The sequence below is a fragment of the Etheostoma cragini genome, chromosome 4 (assembly GCF_013103735.1).
Source record: "Etheostoma cragini isolate CJK2018 chromosome 4, CSU_Ecrag_1.0, whole genome shotgun sequence".
Lineage (NCBI taxonomy): Eukaryota > Metazoa > Chordata > Actinopteri > Perciformes > Percidae > Etheostoma > Etheostoma cragini.
The window spans coordinates 20,266,489-20,292,968 of record NC_048410.1 but is presented as its reverse complement, the minus strand read 5'-3'; the positions used below and the strand labels follow the sequence as shown (position 1 = coordinate 20,292,968).

At 40.4% G+C, this 26,480-nt stretch overlaps 1 protein-coding gene across 3 annotated transcripts in view; it reads right to left on the bottom strand.

Moving 5' to 3' along the window:
- The window catches only part of LOC117943461 (cadherin-22-like), a 165,037-nt gene that overhangs the window by 63,041 nt on the left and 75,516 nt on the right, over positions 1 to 26,480 (bottom strand). For all 3 annotated transcript variants that reach the window (XM_034869608.1, XM_034869606.1, XM_034869607.1), the window contains 2 exons: positions 15,360 to 16,482; positions 3,150 to 3,444 (listed from right to left, as the gene is read on the bottom strand). In XM_034869608.1, coding sequence (XP_034725499.1) covers positions 3,150 to 3,444; positions 15,360 to 15,659 — 595 coding nt within the window. In that variant the 5' untranslated portion in view covers positions 15,660 to 16,482. The remainder of the gene's footprint in view (positions 1 to 3,149; positions 3,445 to 15,359; positions 16,483 to 26,480) is intronic.

The window sequence follows — 26,480 nt, the reverse complement described above, 5'->3', positions numbered from 1 at the left end:
AATTCTGGTGCATTTACAGTAATGTTGATTAATGTACACTGTCCCTGTCAAATAAAATTATTATTATTATTATTATAATATATGTTTTGTATTAAATCCAAAAATGACCACAATATGTCATCACATATAAAGGTAAAAGCTGAAAAAGTTTTCTGACAACAATGCTAATAACAGTTAATTTTTCTCCTTTAAAATTTCCGTGACGTGACGGAATTTCCTTTTTTGTGTTTTGGCCTGTGTGTCGCTATCAGCTGCCCAGTTTGACAGCCGGGCCGGGCTGCCAGATGGTCTGTGAAAACGCAAACCCAGCTCGCTACAGCTGTAGTACAGCCATGGAGGAAGCAAACACACGAACAGGAGATACATTCTATCCAACCTTAAAAACCTTGGCATGTTTCTAACAGTTGCATGACCAGAGACTTAACAAATATTGGAGATGTATTTGAAAAATGGAGACAGCTTGGAGTTGGTTAATTTCCTCCAGAACAGGTAAGCATTAGCTTCAGGCTAATTTATCATGGATACTAGGGCCGGGCATTTTCAACCATTTCAACATTTTTGTACTCACATTTTGTACAAACGTTACTCTAGTTACTCGCCAAACACCAGGGGATCGGGCCACGGCTGTTTACAACATGTAGCTTGGTGAGTAATTTTGGCTGTAAATCAGTAGAGTGGACCATAAGTTTGCACTTTTTTTTAGCTGTTGTTTCTTTAATTTTAAGCCGAGGAAGTGAGTCTGTTGGTCGGTCAGAGAGCATGGCGAGGAGCCATGCTCTCTGACCGACCGACAGACACACTGTGGTGTTTTTAGCAGCTGTCTAATTTTAGTCCAAGGAAGTGTATTTGCCAGTTGGGTATAGAGAACAGGGAGGTAGTGGTGGCCGAGATAAGGTAGTTTTCAGTCAGATTGTGAGCTCAGCTTGAGCACAGCTTTTATGACTATCAACATTGCCAGCATCTAACTTTAGCTACTCCACTGTGCTGTGGAGTAGCGACTGTCTGGCTATGTAAGACTATCGTCTAGCAACATTGATGCTGTGTTTTGAACCTGGAAACTTCAAGTCTGGGGAGGAGGGGCCAGGGGAGATGAATCTGTCCAGTATTTTGAATTTGGACTGCACTAACTATTAAACACTAGTTATCAGTATTACATATTGGACCTTCAAGCAAGAAAACAGATTAGTTAGGGAAGGAAGAGATCATGGATTGGCCTCAAATCAGGAATGGACTTCACTACCACACAAACATAACTACGTCTACTAGAGGTCGCTGCCTAACAACAAAGGTAAATATGGGCCGTTAGGAGCTGCTTGCACAATCAACATACAGCCTGTATGTGGTAAGGATGGTCTGGATGTTTTAGATTAACAATGGAGATCCAAGCCAAAGAGCAATAGACTACCTCGGACCTTGACCACAACTATGACGATAAGTTAATGAATATATTAATATAATAAGCCATATTATGAGCTATGCTTCAAACACTTGGGTAGGAGAGGTAAAATGCAGCAAAAGCCAATAAGCTGGTGAGTGACATGTGGCAACCTGGTCCGTACGGCACCTTTATTTTCCTTTTACTCTTTTGCATTATTGTAATTGTGCTTGTGACCTTATCACTGACATGCCAAAGAAAATACTGCTAGCCTTAGCTGATGTTCAACAGGGCAACAGCAGAAAGAAAGTAAAAAACAGGGACAGGGACAGGGCAGGAGAATGCTTGACTAAGCAATAGCTGTTACCTCATTAGGGCTAGTGCTCCGAAACGATGTTTAAAACATGAACTGCACACTCATTTAGTGTGTAATTTGACTGAGGTGCGACAGGGTTGAACAAGGGGGAGCAGCCAAAGTAGAAAGGTCATGATCATTAAGATTACATTAACTAACATTAACTAAGCGTGATCTCTATGACTCCATTTTTCTCTTTCTTGAGAAGATAATAGCTCTTTTGCTTACCAACATTTTGCATCTTTTTCTAAAACCCTCCTCTAAAACTCTCCTATTTTTGCTACCTTTCAATTGCTCTCTCTTACCTTCTCCCTGCCTCTTCTTCCCACTTATTGTCACTCACACACACACACACACACACACACATACACACACACACACACACACAGACACACACGCACACACACACAATTCAGTTTTGAAGAGCAATGTAGGCAGAAATGCCCATGGTTGGATCATGCTGAGGAAGCAGGAATTAATTCCAATCAGTCTTGAACAGAGAAGAGCCATTCCATTCTGCACCACTCCTGGAGTCACTCACACATAAAGTACTGCCCCCCCCCCCCACACTACTGCGTATGCATGATCACAAACACGCACACATGCACAAATCAGCATCACACACAACATTCTGAGCACACATGACATTGTGACATCGCTTGGCAGCCAGACAGCATTTTGTTTATTAAACATCAGCGGTGTCTGTGACATTAATACAATGCTAATGAAGCCCCCGGCACCCTCGTTCACCTGTCTTTTCCATTTCACTGAGAATTTTAAGCAGCCATAGGGAGCCGCTAATACCGTTGCTCACAATAAAAACATGCTTGTTAAGATTAAAAGCATTGTGGTTTCAATGTCAAAAGCCTCCATGATAATATGGTGCACCCTCGTCATTATCTACTCTTGTAGAGCACTTCTCCTCTGCCCCTCTTTCCCTCCTAATTCCCCCCTTCATCATTTGCCTTATAACAGTGTGTCAAAATACAGCCACAATGCTCATTTGAGAGTAATGCAATAGGCCTTATTCATATGCCTGCACCGTCTTCTTCATTTTCCATTTCATTCCTACCTACGGGTCATAGCTTTGACACAGTCCATTTGGGGATCCAGCTCAAATGTCCATGTCATCATTCTACTTTTCATTGAAACCAAAATCTATTTTGATCTCACAACTCCTGTCTGCTTTTTTTCCATCTTCCCAATGGGGGAATATTTGATCATTTTGCTCTTCTTGGCACTTTCTAGCTTCCCCTGAGCCCAGGACAAAGCATTATGTAACAGACCCTACTTATGTATCATGAAAATAGCTGTAATATAACTGGTAATTATCCACAGTATGTGCACCTTTGGGCCATTCTGAGCTCAAACAGCTATCCAGTTGGGCCCTGTCTGACCGCACTATGTTTCTCGCCTTACCTATGGGTGACAGCTCTGCCACACTGCCGATGTAGGGACCCTCCAAGAACTTGGGCTCACTGTCATTGATGTCCTGGACCTTGATGACAAACTCTGACTCTGGTTCCAAAAGGTCGTTGGAAAGACGGTCCCGGGCCCGAGCCCGAAGTGTGTAAAAAGCCTTCTCTTCTCGGTCCAGTCTCTCTGTGGCATGGATGTCCCCTGTTAGCTCATCGATGATAAAGATGGAGCCCGCCCCTTCTCCAGAGATAGTGTACTTGATGTTGCCCTCACCTTCGTCAGAGTCTGTATGGATCTGTAAATTGACAAAAAAAAAGTAAGTTCAAAAAAGGAGCCACACCGTTATACATTGTTTTATTTTATGTCATTATAACACCATGGCAACCCTTACACCTCAAAATTAGTAATGCTGCAAAGATTGTGTTTTTACCAACATATTGAGGAAAATGTTGATTCTGACAATTGTTCACTTAAAATGCACTTCATTGGTCTTCCCTATTATATCTGCTCTTGCGCTATAACATCAGCACATAGCAACTATGATTATGCTTAGGCTCCTTACCTTTACCAAGGGAGATGGTTATGTACTGGAAAAGTTAAACAGTTGCACATTTTTGTATTCCCAACTTGTGCAAATTTGTTCTTGTATTTTATTCTATCATTATTTCATTTATATTGTATGCGTGTATATTTTATCCTAGTATTTCATTTATATTCTGTGCTGTCTGACAAATTTTGCTGCTGTAACACTACTTCCATTTTATTGGGATCAGTAGATATCTATCTATCTATCTATCTATCTATCTATCTATGGTTTGGCCCTTCCACACATACACTCCTGGAAATGGAGAAAAAACGGTCCGGCTTGTTTGTATTTCTTTATACCGAATCATAATTACGGTGCTCTGCCATGGATTCTCCTGGGCTTTTGGAAGTTACTGTTTAGACAACCCATTATTTTCTCAAAGAAAACAACAAAATTGACTCAAGATACTTTTATGATGTCCCAAATATATTATTAACTCAGAAACCTTTTGCCTTTGCAAGGCAGAGTATCACTTTACAAACATTCCACACTTGATGACACCTGAACAAACTCCATTCACTAATGTACATGGAATTTGAGAGTTGAGATGTACGTTCCACATTTTGCATGGACTTTTATATTTAGTTTCAACTGCTGTGAATACTGATGGTTTTTGTAATTGATAGTTGTCAGAAAATGACATTTAGTCTCCAGCCGTGACCAAAAGAAATTGGTACATTCCTTCCACCCATTCCCTTATCTTACTCCCCAATAGCAATTGCAGCTTAAAGCCTTCTAAGAGTTCCCTATAGACCGGCCATCATCGTTGCTGTGAAAAAAGACACCACCGTTCTAGTGATGATTTACGCCTTTTCTGCACATTGTGCCCTTCACAGGATGTGACGCCCAAATTAGGAGATCAAAGTCATTTCAAAGATTGTGAAAAAAAGGTAGAGACATAGAGGTGTCGAGTCTGAAAAGTGAACTTAAAAGAGCCCTTATAAATCAGAGCTATAGTTCCCCCCTAATGTGATTAGAAGACATTCCAGAGAAGCAATAGGAGCGGCATTGGTCCCCTATCCCAACCTCCCCTTTGGCTCTTTAGTGAGCACTAGACATGCACTCTCTCTCTCTCATACACACACACACACACACACACACACACACCTATCTATCTGAAATTATAATTCAGAGCTGTCCATGCAGTGTAACTGTGGTTCAATCTACTAAGCAGACCAGGGGAGAGGGGGAATCGCCCTAGCGTCCCCGGTTAATATTTTATAAAGGTTTAATTAAATACAGGCTTCTATCACCCTCGCGGGAGTTTTCATTAAGTATTTGTCGTAAAACTGCGGAATAATGCAAGCCTGTGCCTTGATATTGCTTCCCTCATCCATTTTCTCTTCCCTTTTTATCTGTTTTTGCCTTTTCTCACTTTTCGGAATCATCCTGAAGACACGAACAGTCAGAAGAAATAGATTGCCAGATACTTTGGTGGTATCAATATTTCAGTTACAATAAAACAACTTTCATTGGTCCAAACTGTAAGAGTTATCCAATAAAAGTGTGCATAGTCATGCGCCACTGGATGTGTTTCCCCCAGACACTCTCACTTACCCTCTCTCTGTATTTCTAAATTAGATTTTGCAGAAAAGAATGTGTGATAAAAATGTTGTCATCATCTGTTTATTCCAATGCACAAATGCTGGCCCCATGCATCTAAATTCCAACCTAATGTATATGTGGTCATCCAGCCACACAAACAACTATCTATCCCACACACACACACACAAACACACACACACACACACACACACACACACACACACACACACACACACACACACACACACAGTGAGTTCCTCATTCTGGGATGATGCTATTTCTCCCCCCTCAGGTTAAATATGTCCATCCGTCTGTCAGTCTATCCTCACTGGAGTGATTCAAGTTGGCAGCTTGAAAAATACACACACTACGCTTAGCTAAGTTGTTCTCAGCAAACTAAAGGTCAGAGCCAGGACATCCTTCTGTTAGCAAAAGAAAAAAACAGGAGTGCAAATCTACCCTAACTAATTTACATAAGAAGAAGATGGAGAAAAAATGAACTTTCCACTACTGCTGAGCAAGAATCATAACTGCTTCACTGGTCAAATCTTTATTGTGACTGTGAGGCGAGAGTTGTGAGGAACAGACATACAGCATGTCTGGGAGATACTGTGTGAGGTGAAAGGGATAGGTGAATGCTGGTGTTCATTTGACCCATTGATTTTGCCCGCTTATCAACACGGACAGAAGCTGGAGCTGCAGCACAGTGTGAAGGCACTAAGTTGAAGTTTTAAGTTTTCTTTTGCATCACAGTCATCCAGCGTTTATTGTCTGTCCATCCACTGTTAAGTAGCACACAAGAAAAGGTCATTTGGTATACTTAAAGGGACAATTCAGCAATTTTTTAATCTCTATCTATCTGGGTTAGGAATATAAACCTGGGGGCTCAGCCGGCCAAAACTGCAAAATCTGCTCTACGTCTGTACACTCCTTGTTCTCTTCTCTTGTATTGCAAACTAGCTACGTTTCCAGCTGTAAGAGGATGTTATTGACTTGAGTCTTTTTACACTGTACATTTTACAATGTTTTTACTGACTCAGATATTCAGCCATATTCAGCTAAGGAGAGGCCAAGAAGGCGGCAGCGGGGAGGACATGGCCAACGGTGGGGAGCTACCAGAACCGGCGCTTCCAAGAGCAAACACCGACTGGCGGGGCCTTTGTCCAAATTGCCCTTAGATACCAAGAGACACGGAATAACTCTGCTGAATTGAATAAAAAAAGTGGGCCGTTTTTGTTGGATATTGTCCCCAACGACAGCCCTTTTGTGAGTTACTCTGCATGAAGGTTTTACTTCTCACTTGGACAGAGATCTGCTGGAGAACTTCTTCAGTATCCCGAAGATAAACTGGAAAAGGCATCCATGACCAGCAGGGCAATTTTGGGGCGGGTTCAGTCATTTTATTTAGCTAATTTATTGGTCCGCCTCCTGAGAAGGAGCAGGAGCCGGAGCCAGCAACGAGCAGCCAGGCAAGTGGAGAGAGACGCGGGGGGAAATGCAGCGTGTGAAGCCGGCATATTTTCTAGCTTGGTGAATTAAAGATTTGTTTTTACCTAACTAAAGTTGGTGATTGTTGGAAGAGTGGCAAGTTATTCTTAGACGGTCTGTGAGTTTCATGTTGTTATTGTCTTCTCCTGAACTTCTGAATAAACAGGTAATTCATCTTGTCTTTGTTTGGTGAGAGTATTTGATGTCTGTCTGTTTGCTGAGCTAACAATGTTACAGTTTTACAATACAATATATATATAAAACTGGGACATGTTTTCTTGTGTTTCTCCATGTTGACAATTCAACTGATTCGGCTATGTGGAAATGAAAAATAATATATTATATTTTCCTCAGTCTGCGGCATTGGTCTTTTTGGTGAACTTATTGTATATTTGCATTTTTTCTGTGTACTTCATTTACAGTACTCTAATCGCTGAGAAGTAGAATTGCTAAAAGTGTTTTAGGTTACAGGTGGCAGTGTGTAACTGGTTCAAATGGAATTAACTAATATGAAACATGTGTGTTTCATATGGTAACAAAATATGTATTTTATAAATTAGTGTATAGTTTTTGCAAGAGTGTTTCATCTTGCAAAGGGTCTGAGATGTTCTGCTAATTGTGTGTAGTGTTCTGAAAAACTGGTCTCTGCTGTCAAAATAATGCTTAAGCAATCAAAAAGATGTCGTGAATTGATAAAAACATCTCAACATTAGTTTTAAACTAAAAAGGTGTATTTTGTCACAGTGGCTTAGCAGTCATGATTCAGTTTCTGGCTTTAGGTTACGCTTAATGCAAGTAATTTTTAGCAATGCCTTAGGCTTTACAGTGGAAGGCTATGGAGTGAGTCAAGGGAGCGTGAGCTTGTTAATGCCCTGTAAGGTTCACCCTTGGGTCATAACAATGTGTCTAGCTGTCACTGTAGGCTAACCTGCTGATAGGACATGTGACTCACATGCAGTGATGGAAAGTTTCCTTCTTATTTTGTAGTCAGCGCTTTTCAGATTGTAAATTAAAAGCTTGTTAAAGAACATATTATGCTCCTTTTTCAGGTTCATACTTGTATTTGGGTTTTTTTATACTGTACATGCTTTTGTTTAAGAAACATCATTTTTTTTCTTCTGTCTGTCTGAATATATCAGCATTCACCCTCTTTCTATTATGTTTTAGTGTGTGTCTCTTGAAGCCCAGTCTGCTCTGTTTGTGAAGGTAGTTCAGTCAGATGGTTGGCGGTATAATCTAATGAGCTTGCATGTAACATAAGGGGAGCAAAATTTGAATGGTTTGTTAACCTTTGAATCCCAAGTTTTCTGATCAAATCAGCCTACAAAAAAACTGACTGGGGTGTCTTATTTTAAAGTTTGTGGGTTGGTAGGAAATTAATGTAATGTACCCAAATGTAGGTGCACAAGCACTGACAAGATGAGCTTGATCCGTTTGAAGCACAAATCCATCTTAAGGAAATGTATGAGACAGTGGATAGTGGGGATTTGGTATTAGAACAGTCTTACATTGCCAGACCTTCCACCACAACGCTGTGGAGGAGGGTATGGCTAGATCAAACAGAATTCCGAGATGGGAGAAAAATGGCCTCTGGTTTTCTTGCGTTTCTTAAAACCAAATTACAATCGTCACAGGCGGAGCTAGGCGCCGGACGGAGGAATGGGGCCGCTGCAAATTAGCCTCAGGAAGGAACTTTTTGATAAAACCTGTGTTCGGTTAAAAGTTTGTTTTGCTTGTGCAACAGAAAACAGAGATGTGAGAAGCAGTTAAACATAGTCCTCATAAATTGACCGGAGTTTAAAATTCCAACACAAACAAAGCGGAAGGTAATGGACATCTGGCCAAAATGAGGTACATCTGGTGGAATTTCCGGCTTCTACGCACAATTAAGTGTACTTTAGAAACAGAATCACATGAAAGGATAAAAGAATAGAACAGAATGGTGAGACATTTGTGAAGCACAATTTTATATTTCCAGTTGTGATATCAGAACGTGGGCTGAACTGAATCCTTTATTGAGGGTTTCAAAGCGGGAGCAAATTGGCTGTCTTATATTTAAGTCTGTGTAATCAGGAGTAGGCCTGCCACATTTCACTGCAGCTTGTCAAGCTCTCTGATCTTAACAGCTTCAAAGTGTTAACAAGGTGACTGTATCAGAGACAGCCTAGGTGGAGAGAGCTATAGGGAAAGAAGGGTACAGACCATGGGAGACGGAGACGAGAGAGCAGTGTAAATGGTAGCATAGTGGGGAGAAAAAAGAAAGAGAAGAAAGTCAGAGGAAAAAGAGAAATAAAATGAGGGGGCGATGGTGCTGGGGTGCAGGCACAGAGAAGCTTAGGCTGAAGATGGAGGATGCAAACACAAATAGGAAGAAACGAGATACATAACATGGTAATATCAGTATTTAAAGTATTATTTAAAAAATATTTCCAAAGATGTCCACCGCAGAGTGGACACAGGCTTTCTCAATCCTCAAAATAGGAAATGTGGCTCATAAAACACCATGGCCAACAGTACCACGGTTTCTGTTGTTCTTATTTTTTTATTAATCATTCCTCCCATCTTTTGCAGTTTTCTTCCTTTTTGATTACAGACTTGTGAAGATTGGAGCTACATTTGACTAATCCCAGTTTGTGAGAATTAATTTAACATGCATAGTATGTGTATTTTTCTGTTGTCTGATTGACTGTGTCCACGCATTCAAATTATACCATCCAAGATTACTCGGGTATCACAAAGGAACTCATACTTAAATCAGAAAAATATCAAACAGATGGAATATTCCAACAATGTTTTTCTCTATTAAACTCTTCTTTTCCTCATTTCCTCTCACAAACTGTTGTTAAGGGAAACCAGCAAATCGGAAACTACATAACTAGAACCACAGAACGTGATACAAGATAAATCAAAACTTATACTCATCAGAAAGAGAGAAGTTTTGGTGAACAAAAAGGATGAGGCCATCTGTATTATTTGGCTGCAGTTTGAAAGCTGAGAGTTAACAAATAGGGACAAAGAAGCACATGGACATACTAATGCTGAGACAGGATAGATTAATCCATGCCAGATGCATCCATGATAGATACAAAAAGACACTGTACACAAAACCCTTGAACTATACTGTTTTTGTTGCAGAACTATGTTCTATTTGTACAAAGGCAGTTACACATGCAGCACACATAGTCTCTCTTTCAAACACACACACACACACACACACAAACACACACACACACACACATCCTCAAATTGATTTATTTCTGCCAGCTTTTGTCAAAATATAGGTGCATCCTTTCAGTATTTTTTATTTAAATGTATTGACCAAAGCTGCCAGTTTAATGTCATGCGAGTGATCATTTTATTGGTAAATCTGATGTCATTAGCAGAATAGTGGCAGCCAAAGTGTGAGACGGAGCAAATTTGGCAAGTTTGCTGAGTTGGAGTAAAGCAATATGAAAAAAAGCTTGTCGTAATTATCCAGTACAGAGGCACACTCTTTGGCTTTAATCCTCTACTGCTCAACTTACAGTGTTGATACCAAAAATCCGTCAGCAGAGTGTGTGAGAGAGAGTTACACACAGACATCCACTCTCACACAAACCATTAATACTACTGATAGCACTAGGCAATGCCATAGTCGCACGAAGTGCAATAACTTTAGATAATTATATTAATGAAACCATCTCTCTTCGCCTACTGCTGTGTCACTCCCTCGAGCTCCCCTCAGCCCTTTTATATCAGTTCACTTCCCTGGCCCCTGTCCTGTAATGAATCACATGTCAGTGTATGAAGTCTCTTCTTCCAGTCTCCCTTTGCAACCTTCTCTCTTCCTTCATTTCTTTCCTCATGTTTCACTCAATTTCTCTCTGTCTATCTTTCTGGCCCCCAGCAGATAGACAGCACTGCCTGTTGGCCATGTTGTTGGTCTTGCCAGCAGGAATGCAGCGCAATCACAATGGCAGACAAACACTTGCTAAAGGGTAATTATTCTGCAACACCCAACCCTGCTGCGTAGAACATCTTCATTCAATAAATGCCGATGCAATATTAGCTGGTCAATTGCCATGTCTAAATGATTAGAAACAATAGAATCACATGATTGATGTGTGTGACTCATTGCTGAGTCTCATGCTGTCTGCATTATTATCCCGTCTTTTCAGATCATGTCCTATGTAAGGCAATCAAATCGTACATGCTGTCCACTCTAATCAACTCAATAAAGTTCATTTGAGAAGCAGCTGATGAATGGGATGTGAACGAGATGAGGGGGAAAAAAGAAGGGAAAATATTCCCAAATGTAACACATGGCACCAAGATGACAGCAAACAGATTCAATTTGACATGTACTCATTATCTATAATTACATTAGAGTAACAACATTCAATAATCACATTTCTGGTGCACAAAATATTGTCCTCAAAGTCGAAGAGAAGTGCATGGCTAAGGTTTGTCATCAATGAGTAATACCACTGTTTGACCAAATTGTTCCAGGAACAAAGGGGCCACAGGAATCAAACAAAGTACCAGGGTACAAATTAGTGACAAAACTAACAAATTAGTCTGATAACGGATTTTTTTTAAATGACGGTTCGGTTTTAAACAGTTTTCACACCCATCAAAACAATAACACAGACTGGATGTAATGCCCAAATGCAAAGAACACATGCAAATGTGGAAAAGGAGTCTGAAAACTCAAAGAGTGCCTGACTCCAAAGTAACTACAATATGAGTGCGTATATTCCGATATTCTTGCTTTAATAGCTAATCACATTGAAACAATAAGCAACAAATTATGTTTTGTTTCTCTCATTTGCTCTCTTGTTGCCTTCTGTGTGAATAAAGTTGCACACCGGGAGATGACTTTGACCAACGAACTGTAAAATCTGCCTTGATAGTTCCTTGGCGATCAGAAAGTACTTCCTTTCAGCAGAGCCAATTTGTGATTCAGGAACTAGGGCAAAGGAACTAAATTTAGACCTTGGTTCTTCTGGTGGAGATGCAGGTACAGCTCTTGAGGTAAATCAGCTAAATTATGTGTTATTTCTAAGCATTACAACTTGGGATTCAGGCCCACTGTCGATGTTTTCAGTATGTACTGGAAATGGCACGTTAAAAGGTTATTGATAAGATAAAGGATTAAGGTTCACAGTAAGGGCTTAATTCCTATTCCTTCCATCCTTTTGTCTACTAGTAATACTTGAAGCTGATGCCAAGAAATGTCAAAATCTGTATGTATTAAATGTTAAAGTATTTAGACATTTCCATTGGTTCACCAAGCTTTTCAAATTAAGCATCAGCAGGAAGTATTTAGTTTGCATAAAAAAAAACAATGGGTTTTTACAGCTTCCAGAGGTTCTACAGCACAACAAAGCAAAGTGGATCAGAGAACAATTAGGTTCACTTTCTATCTGTAGATAACAATGACAACAGAAATGTGGGAGTGAAACAAAACTCAAAACCACTGTAACTCCTACGCTGTACAAGAATTACAAAACTTCTAACAGCTGAGGGTAGACACTCTTTTAAAATGGCTGCTTCTCTTCAACTGCACGAGGTCACAGTTATGGCATGCAAGGGGTTTACAAAGCAGAAGATGGTGTTAAAAAAAGGGCCAGTATTGAGGTTTTGATATGTAATGGGGACACAGAGCTTTGTCTTTCCACTGGCAAAGGGTTTTACTGCTTGTTAACTGGTGATAGAGCACCTTAGAGATTGCCTGGATGCAGCCAAACTTAGCCCTGCCCACTACACTTGAGGTTGGGAAGTTCGGTCTGGACTTTATCTGTTGTGGCGCAACTATGCTCGAACCAGAGCTGTTCGGGCCAATCAAATTGTCAGGGTGGGCTTCATACGATAGGATAGACGGTCAACAGTAACGTAATTAACCACGTCACCAAAAAGTGCTTGAGTGGAATTTGTTAACAAAAGACGGCTGCCGCTGGAGAATCGAGATGTGAGGATTCCGCCATTGGGACTGTTATAGAAGATACCAACAGCTCATTCATTTTAAAAGAGAAACAGAGAACCGCGATCAAGGCATTTGCCGATCGGAAAGATTTTTTTGCCGTCTTTCCTACGGGACTCTGCAAAATTTGTATTTATAAGCTGGCATTCGTCACATACTCTATTGCGTTGTTTGGTTGTATGTCTATCCAAATGAATGCAGGTGGCATTTTCTTTCCTGGTTTAGTTGAAACACACACCTAATCACAGCCTGATGGAGCAGAATCAGACTCCAATTCTGACCAGAATCTGAGTATGATGTCATTAAGCTACCTTTCAGAGATTTATTGCAGAAAACCACTGGGCCTTGATCTCTATCTCGTTACTGCAGTCGAAATAAAAAATACAGGAAAGAGTCGTCTAACCTGGCCCATCACGCGGGTTGCCAGGTTGCAAACGCTAAACCCAACATTCCACAATGTCAACGTTAGCTTGATGCAAGACATTAGTCCACAACGCAGAAGAATAGCTAGGTTGTGCTACGTTTATGTTTGTAAAAGCCAGTAATCTCCCCCGTTATACACCTCGGCTATACACTGTATTACACATTATGGTTGCATGCCAGTTTGCAACAAGGTGGGACTCCTCTTACTGTCCAACAACTCATAACCTTGAGGCTGCCGATGGTAACATTAGCCACAATAATTCAATTCCATAACATAAAATAACGTTACATGCCTTGCAGAGCAACCTATAAAGAACATAAGCCGATCCAGCAATGCAGGCTGTACAGTTGTTTAGCCAAAGGTAAACTGCATGGTTCCATTATAAGGAACTCAAACCTGCGGTTTTTGTTATATCACATAACTCGCGGTGGTTGAAAACAGCCGTGGCTTGCCCGGTCCTGTCTAATTTTTATGCGAGTAACTAACTTGAGTACTCTATATAATTTAATGCGAGCACATGAAGGTTGAAATTACTGAAAATGCCCATCCCTACTACGTTAGCCATGATAGAAAGTAATGAAGCTCCTTGCTTAGCTGTTTAGGAGGTAATTATCCAACTCTGTGTCCTTTTAGGCTCTAAGCTGTCTCCATGTTTTAAATGCATTTCCAACATTTACCTGTGTTTTACCATGTCTCTGGTCATGTCTCAGTAAGATGTAGAGTTTTTTTTTTAGGTCGGGTAGAATTAATTTATCTCTGTTCATCTAATTTGTTTGGTTGCTGCGACCATGGCTGCAGCCAGCACAGTGTGTCTTTTGTGTTTTTCTTTCACGTCTGGCAACCCAGGTATCAAAATGGACAGACATTCCATCCCAGAATGGAAATGTCAAAGGAAAAAAAATACTGGCTTTAGCATTGTTGTCAGAGAAGATAGTATTTCAATTTATCATGTTTCCTTAATAATTTATGACATATTGTGGTAATTTCTTTTGATTGAATACAGTAAATACATTACATATTGGACCTTTAAACCCATGAACAGCGTGTATTTTTATTGCTTTTGCTAGTGTCTTTTATTCCTCTTTTATACTAATGACCAGTGTCAGACCAAAGTTATCTGACCTTTGTTTAACCCTTCTTTTGTCAACTCAAACCAAGCCAGTCAACACGGGTTGATCCCTGGTCATAACAAATCAGATACGACCTAGGTCACAACCCCCGGAGCGATGCAAACCAATTACCTGGATGGATAATGCTGGAAATGGGCGGGGGGGTTACATGTCTTATACAGTGAATGGCTAACACTGTTGTACACTCCAGTCTAGCTGTACACCACCATTGTCACCAGGAGAATCTCCGCAGCACGCTGTTTGAACTGCAACTCAAATGCAATGAGCACAGGTTGTGGTTATTGTTGGAATTGAGATTGCACAGGATTAGACCTTTCAAAGTTAATCCCTTTAATGTTTGTTTTTTTCCACATCGAAAGCAATTATTGTGCTTAAGGTTAGATTAATGTAATGGAAAATTACTAACAACAATAATATAGGTTGTTGTAGATGTGTCAGACAGTGCTGAAAAATTCTGATACAGCATTGGACACTAGCAAAATAAGGAACATTCTGTATTTTTTCAAATGTCATTTCATGAAATAAGATGCTCTTTTATGTAACTGGATTATTATAGATATATTTATGGTGGACTGACAGCTACTGGCCTGGCTTTACTAAGTGGCATTCTCAAATCTTTCAAATATGGCTGTGTAACCCCTTTGAATCACTTTGGTAGATACAATTATAAGCGGGAGACAGTAATAATGGAATACCACGTTATTGTAGTAACAATGACCCTAAATGCACAGTTTTTAGCGGGCTTATTGAACTTGTCTGCTTCACTATGTATTAAACAGGATTGACAACATTTTTTTGTATCTCTTCAAATAATAAATCAATCCATAAAGAGTTATCTGCCATGTCTGCTGTGTATTTTGGTTTAGGGCCTCTGATACATTGGGACAAGAACAGTTTAAACAGGTAAAGGCCAAGAAAAAAAAAACTAAAATGTTGAAAAAAAAGAAGGTCTTCATCCTGGCAACAGATGCATACAGACATTTGCATCCTAACTTTAAATCCCTTCAGTTAAAGGAATCACATCTTGTTTGGAAAGTTTTTTTTAATATTTACATTATAAAATGAAATGTCTTACCTTTCCTACGTATAGCGGCTCTGTGCCTGTGTACTCCTCCACCACAAAAAACTGGTTCCACACCCATCCTCTCTTCACTCTTTCCAATGACGAGGGTCCTTCCTCCTGTCTACTACCTCCTGAGGTCGAACCACTAGTCCTTGAGGCCTCACACCAGCCAAAACTACAGCAGCTAAGAAAACCCAATGCTGCCAAAAGTGTCCAAGCTCCTGCTGTCCAAGAAGGAGCCATTTTGTTTGAAAAAATAAAAAGTGGAAAAGAAAAAAAGGAAGAAATTGAGCCTGGGTCTACATGTAACATAAAAGGTGCATGTGGACAGAAGGTTGTTTGGTTGTAGTTTTATACCAAATAAAAGTCCACAAGGGCAAACTTAAAAGTTTTTTTTGTAAGAACTTGAAAGTTAATCCATGGGATCACAAATAAAGCGGAGGTTATCTGCTGAACACAGGGCACAACGTGGTGCATATTGGCTTCCTACCACCTGCAGAGTATCTGTTTGTATTGTAACATGTCAGTCATTCTGATTCTCTGAGAGTATCTGCCCAACCTTTTATAAGCACCTTTGTCCAATTCTGTTCTAAAGTAGTGAAACAAACAGACTTGTTTTCTGTCTTTCAAGCTGAAATATTGAAGGCAAGAAAAACAAATTTTACTGGCTTATCTCCCTGATCAGTGGGGAAACGAGGGGAAAATAGGCATACAATAGCCGTGAAGGACATGCCCCTGAAGAGTAATGGTGTCCATCCATTCTTGACTCGTTTTTTACACACAGTACATCTGAATATACTTTTAACCATGTCACAGCCAATGGTTGGTGCGTAGTCTCAGGTGGTTTAATACTAAGCGGTCTAAAATAAGTATATTGAACTTTTTTTGGTAAGAAAATTCTTCTGTAGTGAAGTTCCTCAAAAAGTCATGACTATTTTTGCCTCCTGAAGCAGAATCCTTGGACTGAGAAAAGGCCAACTAATTTTACTGTTGGTGATTTTGTTTGATCTTCAATGGTTTTTCCCTCCAGAACAATCCAGTGGTTTCGGAAAGTTCATTCTTCAAAGGTCCTATGGTATTTCATTGGCCATCATGACAACTCCATCAGTGACTCGAAGGCAGGAATAGGACAAACCTGCAAGACACAAACAGAAAATTGATATTCTAATTGCAATTTGGTCTGAATCTTTAAATGTTTTGTACTTGAAATTTTGGAAGGTCCTTCTGAGCCTCAAAATCAGTCAGGGTTTAGAATGACATCTTCTTTTAATTTCATATAGCATGAATAGTGTTGAATGTGCAATTAACCATGAATTAGGAAGGAAACCTCCTCAAGCAAACAAATCCTCAGACACCACCTTTCTGTTTAATTTTGTTTTACCTCTGTGTGTTCTGAGCATAGACTCTATAAAGTCAATAGACAGAGCATCCGGTTTGGCGAAGTGCTGCAAATGCGGAAGTAACTAAAAGCTGCATTCTATCTGAATTCCAGCAGAGAGTGACACGTGCGGTTGCAAAAGGAGGTCGGTTTCTGTAGAAGTCTATGAGAAAGTAACCCACTTCTCACCTGATTTATTACCTCAGTAAACATTTTCATAATGAGTTTATGGTCTCAATTGCTAGTTCTCTTCTGCAATACAGCAGGATGTTCATCTTTTGAATTATGGTCTGGTTGATTTTAAAATTGGCAATAAAGTAGGGGTTGTTTTAGGGCGTGGCTTCGATGTGATTGCCAGTGAAAGTGTAAACTGCTCCTCCCTCATTCCTCCCTCTCGTCTAAAATCCTCACATCTGCAACCAGGATGGCTGCGCCCATAACGACAAACTCAACGACTCATTGCAGAACTCCACAAACCAATGGACATGAAACAAAAGACAAAAGACATGACATGTTGGTTTCATTAGGATTATCTGAACATAACTGTTTTTCCACTAACAACTCCTCTGTTCAGCAAGAATTTTAACAATGTGCTATGAGCTGAAGAGTGATGTGAGAACAGTTAAAAGAGGAAAGGAAAACAGGTGTGTGTAAAATGGGAAGAAGAGATGGACACAGGGAGAGAGAGAGAGAGAGAGAGAGAGAGAGAGAGTGCGAGAGAGAGAGAGAGAGAGAGAGAGAGAGAAAGAGGTCATTGTTCGTCACACACAAGACCCAAAGCATCTGTCTGCCTTTCGTCCAACTGACGGAGCGGCCCCAACATCAGCCAGCTGATTAATTGCATGAGGGAGCACTAATTGGATAAAAGTATTAATCAATTAATTCTATCCAATAAGGCAACAACCCCCTAATACTTCGGACAAACATTGGGTAGCGGTAGGGGGGGAGCAGATACGGTCCTCTGCTGTTGTGAAACATTCACAGAGGTTAGACAGAAAGACAGAGCTGACGGAGCAGAGACACAGAAAGAAAGAGAGGTTAGAGGGAGGGTAAATGAGAACAAGCAAGAGAAATAGAGAATGAAAGAAACAACTGAAAAATGAAATAATGAGTGAAAGATTAAAGGAGGGAACGAGACAGACTGTGTGTGTGTGGCTGTGAGGGTGATTAATGGTCTCTTTGAAACATTTAGAACAAAAAGCGGGTGACTGAAAAAGGAGAAACAATAACATTTAGTATGTCTCTGACCTTATGATCTCAAGAAAGGAAGATTGCAAGACCAGTCGAAGAAAAGCTCCCCAGGCCAGCAGGTGGTTTAACCTATTGTATTTCTGCCGGCTGGGATAGGACTTCTAATCTCACTCTCCTCCTGCCTTGTAGCGTGCTTGCAGCTTCCGGAAATAATTCCTTCTCAGACTGTTGGTCAAGGCAATGTCCGTGGTATTAGAAACCAACTGCTCCTGGGGTGTCCAGTATCCACAGCAAACAGTTCAGAAGCATCGTAAAGAGCTTAGACCGCATCCTTCACTTGGCACAGTTGGTGTTTTTAATGGAGGAACTATGTGGGGAATTGCACATATACCATATCAGTAATGTTATTGCATACATGGTGTATTCAGTCATTTGATGCAGGGATTGATTTGTTACAGAAATGTAACATACAGACTTGCGAGAATATACAGCCAAGCTAGAGACTCTGCAAGGCTTTACTAGCACAACAGTGCTTTAAATGAAATGTAAAATGTGTATGGTTCAAAAGGGTTGTACTTTGTGACTTGATTAATCCTAGGTATGTTTTGGGCGTAACATGCAGTAAACCAATCAATTGGAATGGGAGTGGGAGAGTCATCTCCCATTCACTTTAAATGCCAGGTGTGTTTGTACCTTGGCGCATTGCTATTATGATGGCGGATTTGCTGAGCAGGAAGGAGAGAAGAAACTGATCTGCTCATGTGTGAAAGTGAAAATGTGCAAGCATGTTATATCCTAATACTATTTCACATTGTAACATTTTTTATTTGTAATCTTTTGCATGTTTGTGTGCTGCTGCACGTCCCTGTGTGGGCTATGCTCTCGTCAGGGATCGCCAAAGTCATTACAATGAGCAGGGTATGAATTTGTGTACCACATCCCGTGGCAATCCATCCAATAGTTGTTCAGATAATTTGGGGGCCAAAAATGGCTGTCTCTGACCCCATTCCCCATACACATTCATTCAGGACTAGACATAACAACACTGAACTCCAGAGAGACAATTTAGCAGTCAAAGACAACTTTGTCTTTCGACACAGGCAGACTCTCCCTATTGTGCCCTGGGCTGATTGGCAAAACAGATCAGCACCAGTGGTGCACTGTGTGCCTCGGCACTGAACATGCCGCTGCCTGCTTTCACTAATAGTTGGAGTGTGCTTGTTGGCAGCGATAGGCCTATTTTCCAGAATTCTGCAGCTTTGCTCTGACACAAGTAAAACAGAATGTGACTGGGCTCTTCTGACTCCTCCCTGTGCCCGTTTCTAAGATCCACCACTTGCCCCTGCAGTGGATGATGGCCAATCGACACTGCCTGGCAGTGGAGATGACACGCTATTATCATTCTCTGCAGAGACAGAGCTGTTTCCTTCTGTAGCCAGGCCACCCCTGTTGTGTTGTTAAACAGCAAGTTCCAACATGTTCCGTGTCTCCAGTTCCACAGTCGCTATATGCCAAGGTAGTAGCTCACAAACAGACCATCCTACTGTCAAATCACTGCCTGTCTGTCCGCTACGTTGCCTTCCACCAGAGATGCAAAGAACCCTGGGGATAGTAATCTCTCTTGTCTGCCTCTTTCTTTGAACCCCTCCTCCATCAGCTTTTTTTGCAACGGCTACTGACGATAGCGCTCCCACAATCCTGCAAGCTCTTGACCCGCTATCCAAGCTCTAAATGCAGCAATGCAGCATCACTGGGCAACACACAGATTGCAGGTAAACTTCCCAGTGTTTGCAATGGAAAATTCTGCTAATTCTTCTGTTCCTCTTGCAATCATCAAGATAAATTAGTTAAAGTATTGCTGCCATGGTAACTTTCTAGAGATGTAAAGTCCTTTCTGATAGGGGTATAAAACCGTGTTTCTGAGATTCTGCAAACTGGACATCCCGGATCTTATTTAATTTCACATACTTGTTACCTGTAGCAACACGCCTACACCATTGCAGCCACAAGGGTTATTAACACAATACAGTTTCAGGTCTGAACTTTGACAATAAAAAAGCAGGTTCCTTTTAAAAGCCTGGTGCTTGCAGATCAATGTGTACCGAGAAACACACGAGATTGTTATTGTTGAATATTCTTTCTGTAAATTATCTCACTTCTTGCAAACCTGTACAATTTTGCACCCATGCCCTATTTAATACACAATAGATCAGAATAGACCACTCTAAAGGGTCATGACTCAATCTAAATGCATCACATTGTGTAGGAGTCAATTACACAAATTGAAATTAAGGGTTTCTGTCAATTTGAAAAAATCATATGAAGCTTAAGTTTATATAAATAATACATTTTCTCTCTCCCCCTCTCTTTCTCCCAACTTGATCAGTTGACTATTGGCGTTCCTTTCACTATTTCAGTTTTTTTAAACTTTTTTTCAAACTAATACGATTTTGCCACAACCTCCATGAGCTAACGCGTTGATGCAATCAAACCTTCAATCTGTTCTACTCTCTACTGCTGTCAGTTGTCATTTCAGGCTAAATCAATGCAACCCCCCACCCAATTTTGGTCCAGTTCTCATAATTCCCAGGGCCCAGGTTTCTTCCACCAACAGGAGCCCCGTTTCACACCACATCCATCCAGATCTTCAGGCTCTTCCTTCAGTCATTCATCACCACCACCACTGGTTAGACTCCTTAAAAATACCTCTTATAATTATTACATTGCAATGGAGTTAATCGCCGAAGACTCAACATTTCAACCTGTTGTGAACCATGCTAATTCAAGTATCTCCTGATTTAAATACCTGGTCAAAACTAGTGAATCTCTTTGAATGATATTTGATGGAAAAAAGGAGAGAAAACTCATCTTAAGTTCGTGCTTGACTACATTGATCAGAAAATATTTCTTTTCACATTTTGAATTAGATATTTCTGAGCTGTGGAGTAATAACTTCAAAGCAACAAAAAGCCTACTGTTTATTCCTCTGTGCCTCAAAGGCAAACAGCTTTGGGAGGATAGAATTAATTCATTTTTGCCTATCTACACTTTCCCTGTTTCCTTACAGTAGAGCAGTTGCAGTTTGAGTATGTTTAATTAGAAAGCATTTGTGTCAAATAATTTTCTGCGTGCACCAATAGCCCAGAAGTTGCTCTCTAAACTAAAACATTTGCTCAGCACCAAATGTTTGCTATCTAAAAACAAAATCAAACACTCTTCCCATGAATCTCCTCCTTCTGTTCTGGCTCCCCGCTTGGGGAATTTCATTAAGTGTGTACACATTTACTCATGATTGCATGTAGGCCTTTTAGTAGGGAACTCTAAGGATTTAGAGGTGGAGAAAAGCAGATTTATGTTAGTGTGTTCTGGTTCTACTCAAACTTTGGCATCACAGTGGAGTCAGAAGCCTTCACTAGCGAAGGCAGATTAGTGACATGTCAATTACTGCTCTTTCTCTTTCTTGCAGTGGCTAGCAAAACTTGTTGATGATGAAAATATGGCTGACATATCTGTCTCTTCCTGTCTATCTCTCTTTTTCCTCTCCAGTATGTCTCTCCATTCCCTGCTCTAGTCATTCTCCAATCCAAAGCTTTTGGCAAGCTCTGTGCAGCCATACGTGACCTATTAGAGTGCTGGATTGATTCTAAAGCATGGCTGTAGCCTCTCATCATTGGGCATGCCCAGGGCACGCCCTTTGACAGCTGGCAGTGGACAGACGACAGCCAGGCAAGACTGATCACTGCAAACTGATAGGCATGGGGCCAATGGCCGGCAGAGAGCCCTCTGTTTCTCTGACACACACACACACACACACACACACACACACACACACACACACACACACACACACACAGTGTACCAATGTGTGTGGGTGTGTGTGCATTCGACCAGGGGCCATTGGCTGACATGCTGCTCTGAACAAAAATATGAGAGAAAATATAAGATAAAACAATAATTGAACACACAAATAACTAAATAATTGCTAAACAAAATATTATGCAAAATAAAATAATAATTTTAAACAAAATAGTAATTTTAAATCAAATAAATGTTTTCAGGTGCTAAAGTCAAAACTGCCTAAAAGGTAGGGCTGCACAATTATGGCCAAAATGGTAATCACGATTTGCTATTTATTTTGATAAAAAATGTTCTCACGAATTTTCTCACGATTATTTGTTGATTTTTATCAAAACAAATGTTATCGTCACATAGGCTGTTTATAACTGCGAGAGGGATTGCGATGGACGCTACTCACAGAGAGACGGCTGACTCCTTATGAACGGGTCCAGCACGAGTTGAACGGCAGATACACACGTTGTGTGTATGAAATGTCTGTATCGTCATTGCGCTGCATTGTTATGAACTATGATATTCTGGTCATGGGTCACATGTCTGGCCCAGGTCCAGCAGCTCCGTCTCACACGCTATTACTCTACCAACTGAAGTTATTTGCATTCAATAACTTCTTCAGTGTTCTTCGCCATGGCGGCCGTGGTAGAAGAGTTACCAGCGTAAACACTGGTACCAATACAGGTTTGCCCCTCATACTTAACAATATACAGCTGTGTTAATAACAATTAAAACTGTAGACAAATGTCAGAAGTGTGGACCGGCGGCCACTGTATGGCGGGGCTGCGCGGAGAGTAGACGAGAGAGAGTAAGAGGAGAGATCCAACACAGGCACGGCTTTACAGACGAAATGGGTCATGTGCCGCAAAATTAAACCATATCCATATAAACAGCATTGCAGGGGATGCAAGGACATTAGCACCGGTGTGTCCTAGAGGAGCTAACAGCTAACAGACGCTACTAGCACCGACAAGCACGGCTCACTGCTGTTGTCTGAAAAACATCAGACAGGACAAAATGTTGCGTTTACTGGTAAACTGGTAAACCTTGAAACTGATATATAAGCGACTGCTATCTGTTGAGTTTTCCTCCCGTCCCTCTGTCCTCTGTGACTGTCTACATCTAGAAACTAAGCTGCGCGGTGCAGGAACAACTGATTAGCTCATGAGCAGACGGGTTTACAGAGCGGTAGATGCGCTATGCAAAAAAAAAACGGAGCGTTCTATGAAATGATGCTTAAAAAAAAAAAACGCTCGATCACGCAAATTTGATCGTGGGAAGTCGAAATCGTGATCGCGAATAAAATTTGATTAATTGTGCAGCCCTACTAAAAGGTAGTTTAATGATTGAAGTGGTTGTTATATATTGTTAAAATACAATTACTTTTGTTCAAGAGAACATGCCAAACGCCTCTTCAGCAAATAATGATGTCATTTTCAAAGTGTAACATGGTTTAAAGATACTTCTTCTTTATCGTTATGTGGGTGATTGACACAGCAGAATGTTTGGTTTACTGTAGATGTTTGCCTGAAACTATGATATGTTTATTGACTGTTAGTTTATGTTCATATAAGGTGGGTTTACATACTGTTGATTACTGGCTTTATCACATTATATCGGGTGTCTTGGGGCTTAAAATGTGTTAAATGTTGATTTTATTTAGTTTCTTTACTGGGCTAGTTGGTGACTATGGTTAGGTAAGGTTAATGTAGTATACCTTAAAAAATATATCTTCATAATGGTTGTTATACATTGTTATTTATAGTGACAGTGCCCTCAAAAGAGAGAAAAGCAGTATAAAGACAGAGCTGTGTGAGGCAGCTAGCCAAGATGCTCTATGCAACACGGTTCTCAAAGCAGCAAGTAAGTTATGACAGAATTATCCCAAATACATATTGTTGTCTGCATCTTTTATTCTGCTTAGAAATAATCCTTCTTTATAGACTGAGAAACGTATGTATTTGTTTTCCATCTACATTATAGCTTGTTGTAATGTTATGTGTTTTTTGTATCAAACAAACACAACTGGTCGGTACTGTTTCATGGCAATTAATTCAATATTTTGTTTCATGTTTGAAACAGATTTGATCAGTTGTTGAGGATTGGGGTCAATACAACACGGAGGGGGATGGGGGTGGGGGTGGGGGGGAGGAAGGTGACCCAAATTCTGGGAAGCTTATATTTAAAGAATGTATGAAATAAAGAAAAAAAGAAAACTGCAGCATAAAACACACACAATAGAACTAACCGAACAACAGAAAATGAAATAAATGGAATCTGAAGCCAATTTTATCCATTGTTGTTCCATTGTATTTTTCTGCAGCTAGTTTAAGGTTCAATATTCTGTTGATTGGTCAGTGGCCAATTTGAGTTTGTTTCCAAAACAAGTTTCTCTGATAAGCTTATCTCTGGCTCTCTCCCTCTCCAATCTGCCATTAGCCCGCTCTCCTCTCAATTGTGCCTTCCCAACCAATCAGATTAGCTGCCACTTCAGAGAGTTGTGTGGAGTGCATTTGAGTACTGTAAATTACTGAGGCTGCTTTAGTGTTTTTCACAGAAACATTGTTTAACTCTGGTTGTAAATGATAAATCAGTCTCTACACATATAAATGTCCTCGTAGGATTCAATTTGCGTATTAGCAGTAAATGCTTTAATTCGTAATTCATGTTTTCACAAACATTTGTGTGTGTTGGAGCTAGTCAAAAATGCAGTATTCTCCTGCTGCACTGACATGTTTTCCTTCCTGGAAGGATGGTATAATGATGAAAAACTGATATGCAAACCAACATACACACATACACACACACACACACAGATACTGGCAGTCACTCACTCAGAGTCACTCAGAATTAGAGACACAACCGCGTACACACAATCACATGCACAGAAAATTAATGCAAACTTAAGTATACACATTTAATTTTGCAAGCCTTTACGCCACGCAGACACTCTCCCTGTCCCTCCATCATCCATCATGCTATAAGTTAACTTCCCCGCCATCTTATTCTATATTCCAAGCACCTATTTGCCTTCTCTGTCTTTCTCTGTCTGTCAAACTCACTGTCAACAAGTTCTAAAACCATTCTTCCATCACCCTGCCCTTACAATTTTTCTATCATCTCTTATGCTGTCTGCCCATCCACACCGTCTTTCTAACTCCTTTTCTTCTCTTGCACTCCACTCCATTTGTTCTCGTATTTTCCTTTTTTACCTGCTCAACAGTCTCAGCATCATAAATATCATACATCTAACCATCCCGTTATAGTCTTTTGTAGTTCCATCCTGTATTACTTTAAAAGTTATTTTCTGAGATGTATGATGTTTCATTAACCTTCTCAGTTTTCTGCACATTCTTACACATATACAGTACATGTGAGAACTCAATTGAGCCTGGTGACATTAAGAAATGTTGCTGCATTTCTTTATAACAATAACTTCTCATGTCAGTGGTCACAGTAAAGAAAAACCTGGCACAGATGATTACTATCTGAGGGAAGGAGTTTATATTTGGAATTTAATAGCCTGAGGTAAACACATGGTCACATTTACTCCAATACCCCCCCCAGAGCCCACTCGCTCGCCACAGTATATCTCTGCCTCAGATTGATGTGAGCACTGATTTTGCATTAACTCCAAAATGTCCCTATGCACACACACAAGCATGCACAGCTTAAAGCACACACACACAGTACATAGATAGACAGACCCTGTACCATCTTCTGTTCCCAGAATCTCTCCATAAGATGGATAAAAGCTGCCATCAAAGCCAGGCCTAGGACGAGTTCAGACAGTGTGCTTATTCGAGTGAACCCGACACCAGAGTCCAATCCCCGCCACCATGCTTATTAAATAGCCTATTTTGTCATTTCCAATCCCAATTTGTCACAGTCACTTGGCTCAGCGGCCCTGTGCCATGTCACAGACGAGTGAAAAAAAAAGGCACAACAGAAAACGTGTCTGTTTATGTAGTGTTTATCTAGCAATGGTACAGTTTTAATGACCTGTTTGCTGATTTACTGCAAAATACAAATAAAATGCAAAAACTACTAAACAATTGTTTCCTCTGCAGTGCAAAAGGGTTACTATGTGTCCTGGATCATGGAAGTTGTGCAAATATTCATAAATGTTGAGATTGCTAAGCAGGCAAACATTCAATAATAAATATTTTTGCAATTTAAAATGCACTTTCAACGTTTCCAGTTAAGTTGTACACTGTATATGTCAGTAATTGTTATAGATAAAATATTATGTTCAATGAGCAACCATGTGTTATTAAAGTCTATAAATTGCAAATCGCCTACAGTTTCAAAGCACAATACAGTTATGGTGCCATGATTGTCCAAACATCAATTCCAACGAACCAAAACATGTCATTCTTCATTCAAACCACCTCTGCACAAACATCTAACACATTTCCTCCATCTGAATGAATCGGTCCCCATGTAGTTTAAGGATCCTTGCTGCTTTCTGTTTGGCTGCCTCCTGTACTCCGGCAGCATGCTAGTTGGACCTTGCTATTGTTTGTGTCTCTCTCTTCTCAACTGGACTCTATATTCTGAATCCAAAACCCCATGTTGTATTGGCAAGTCAATGATATGCAGCCGAGTGTGACTGGGGAGAACAAAATCTGCATTGACTTAGGGAACTGTCTAGAAAATGGTTGCTGCCTTGCATTAGGCTGCTGTGTTTGCGTTTGGGTTATAATGAGAGGTGA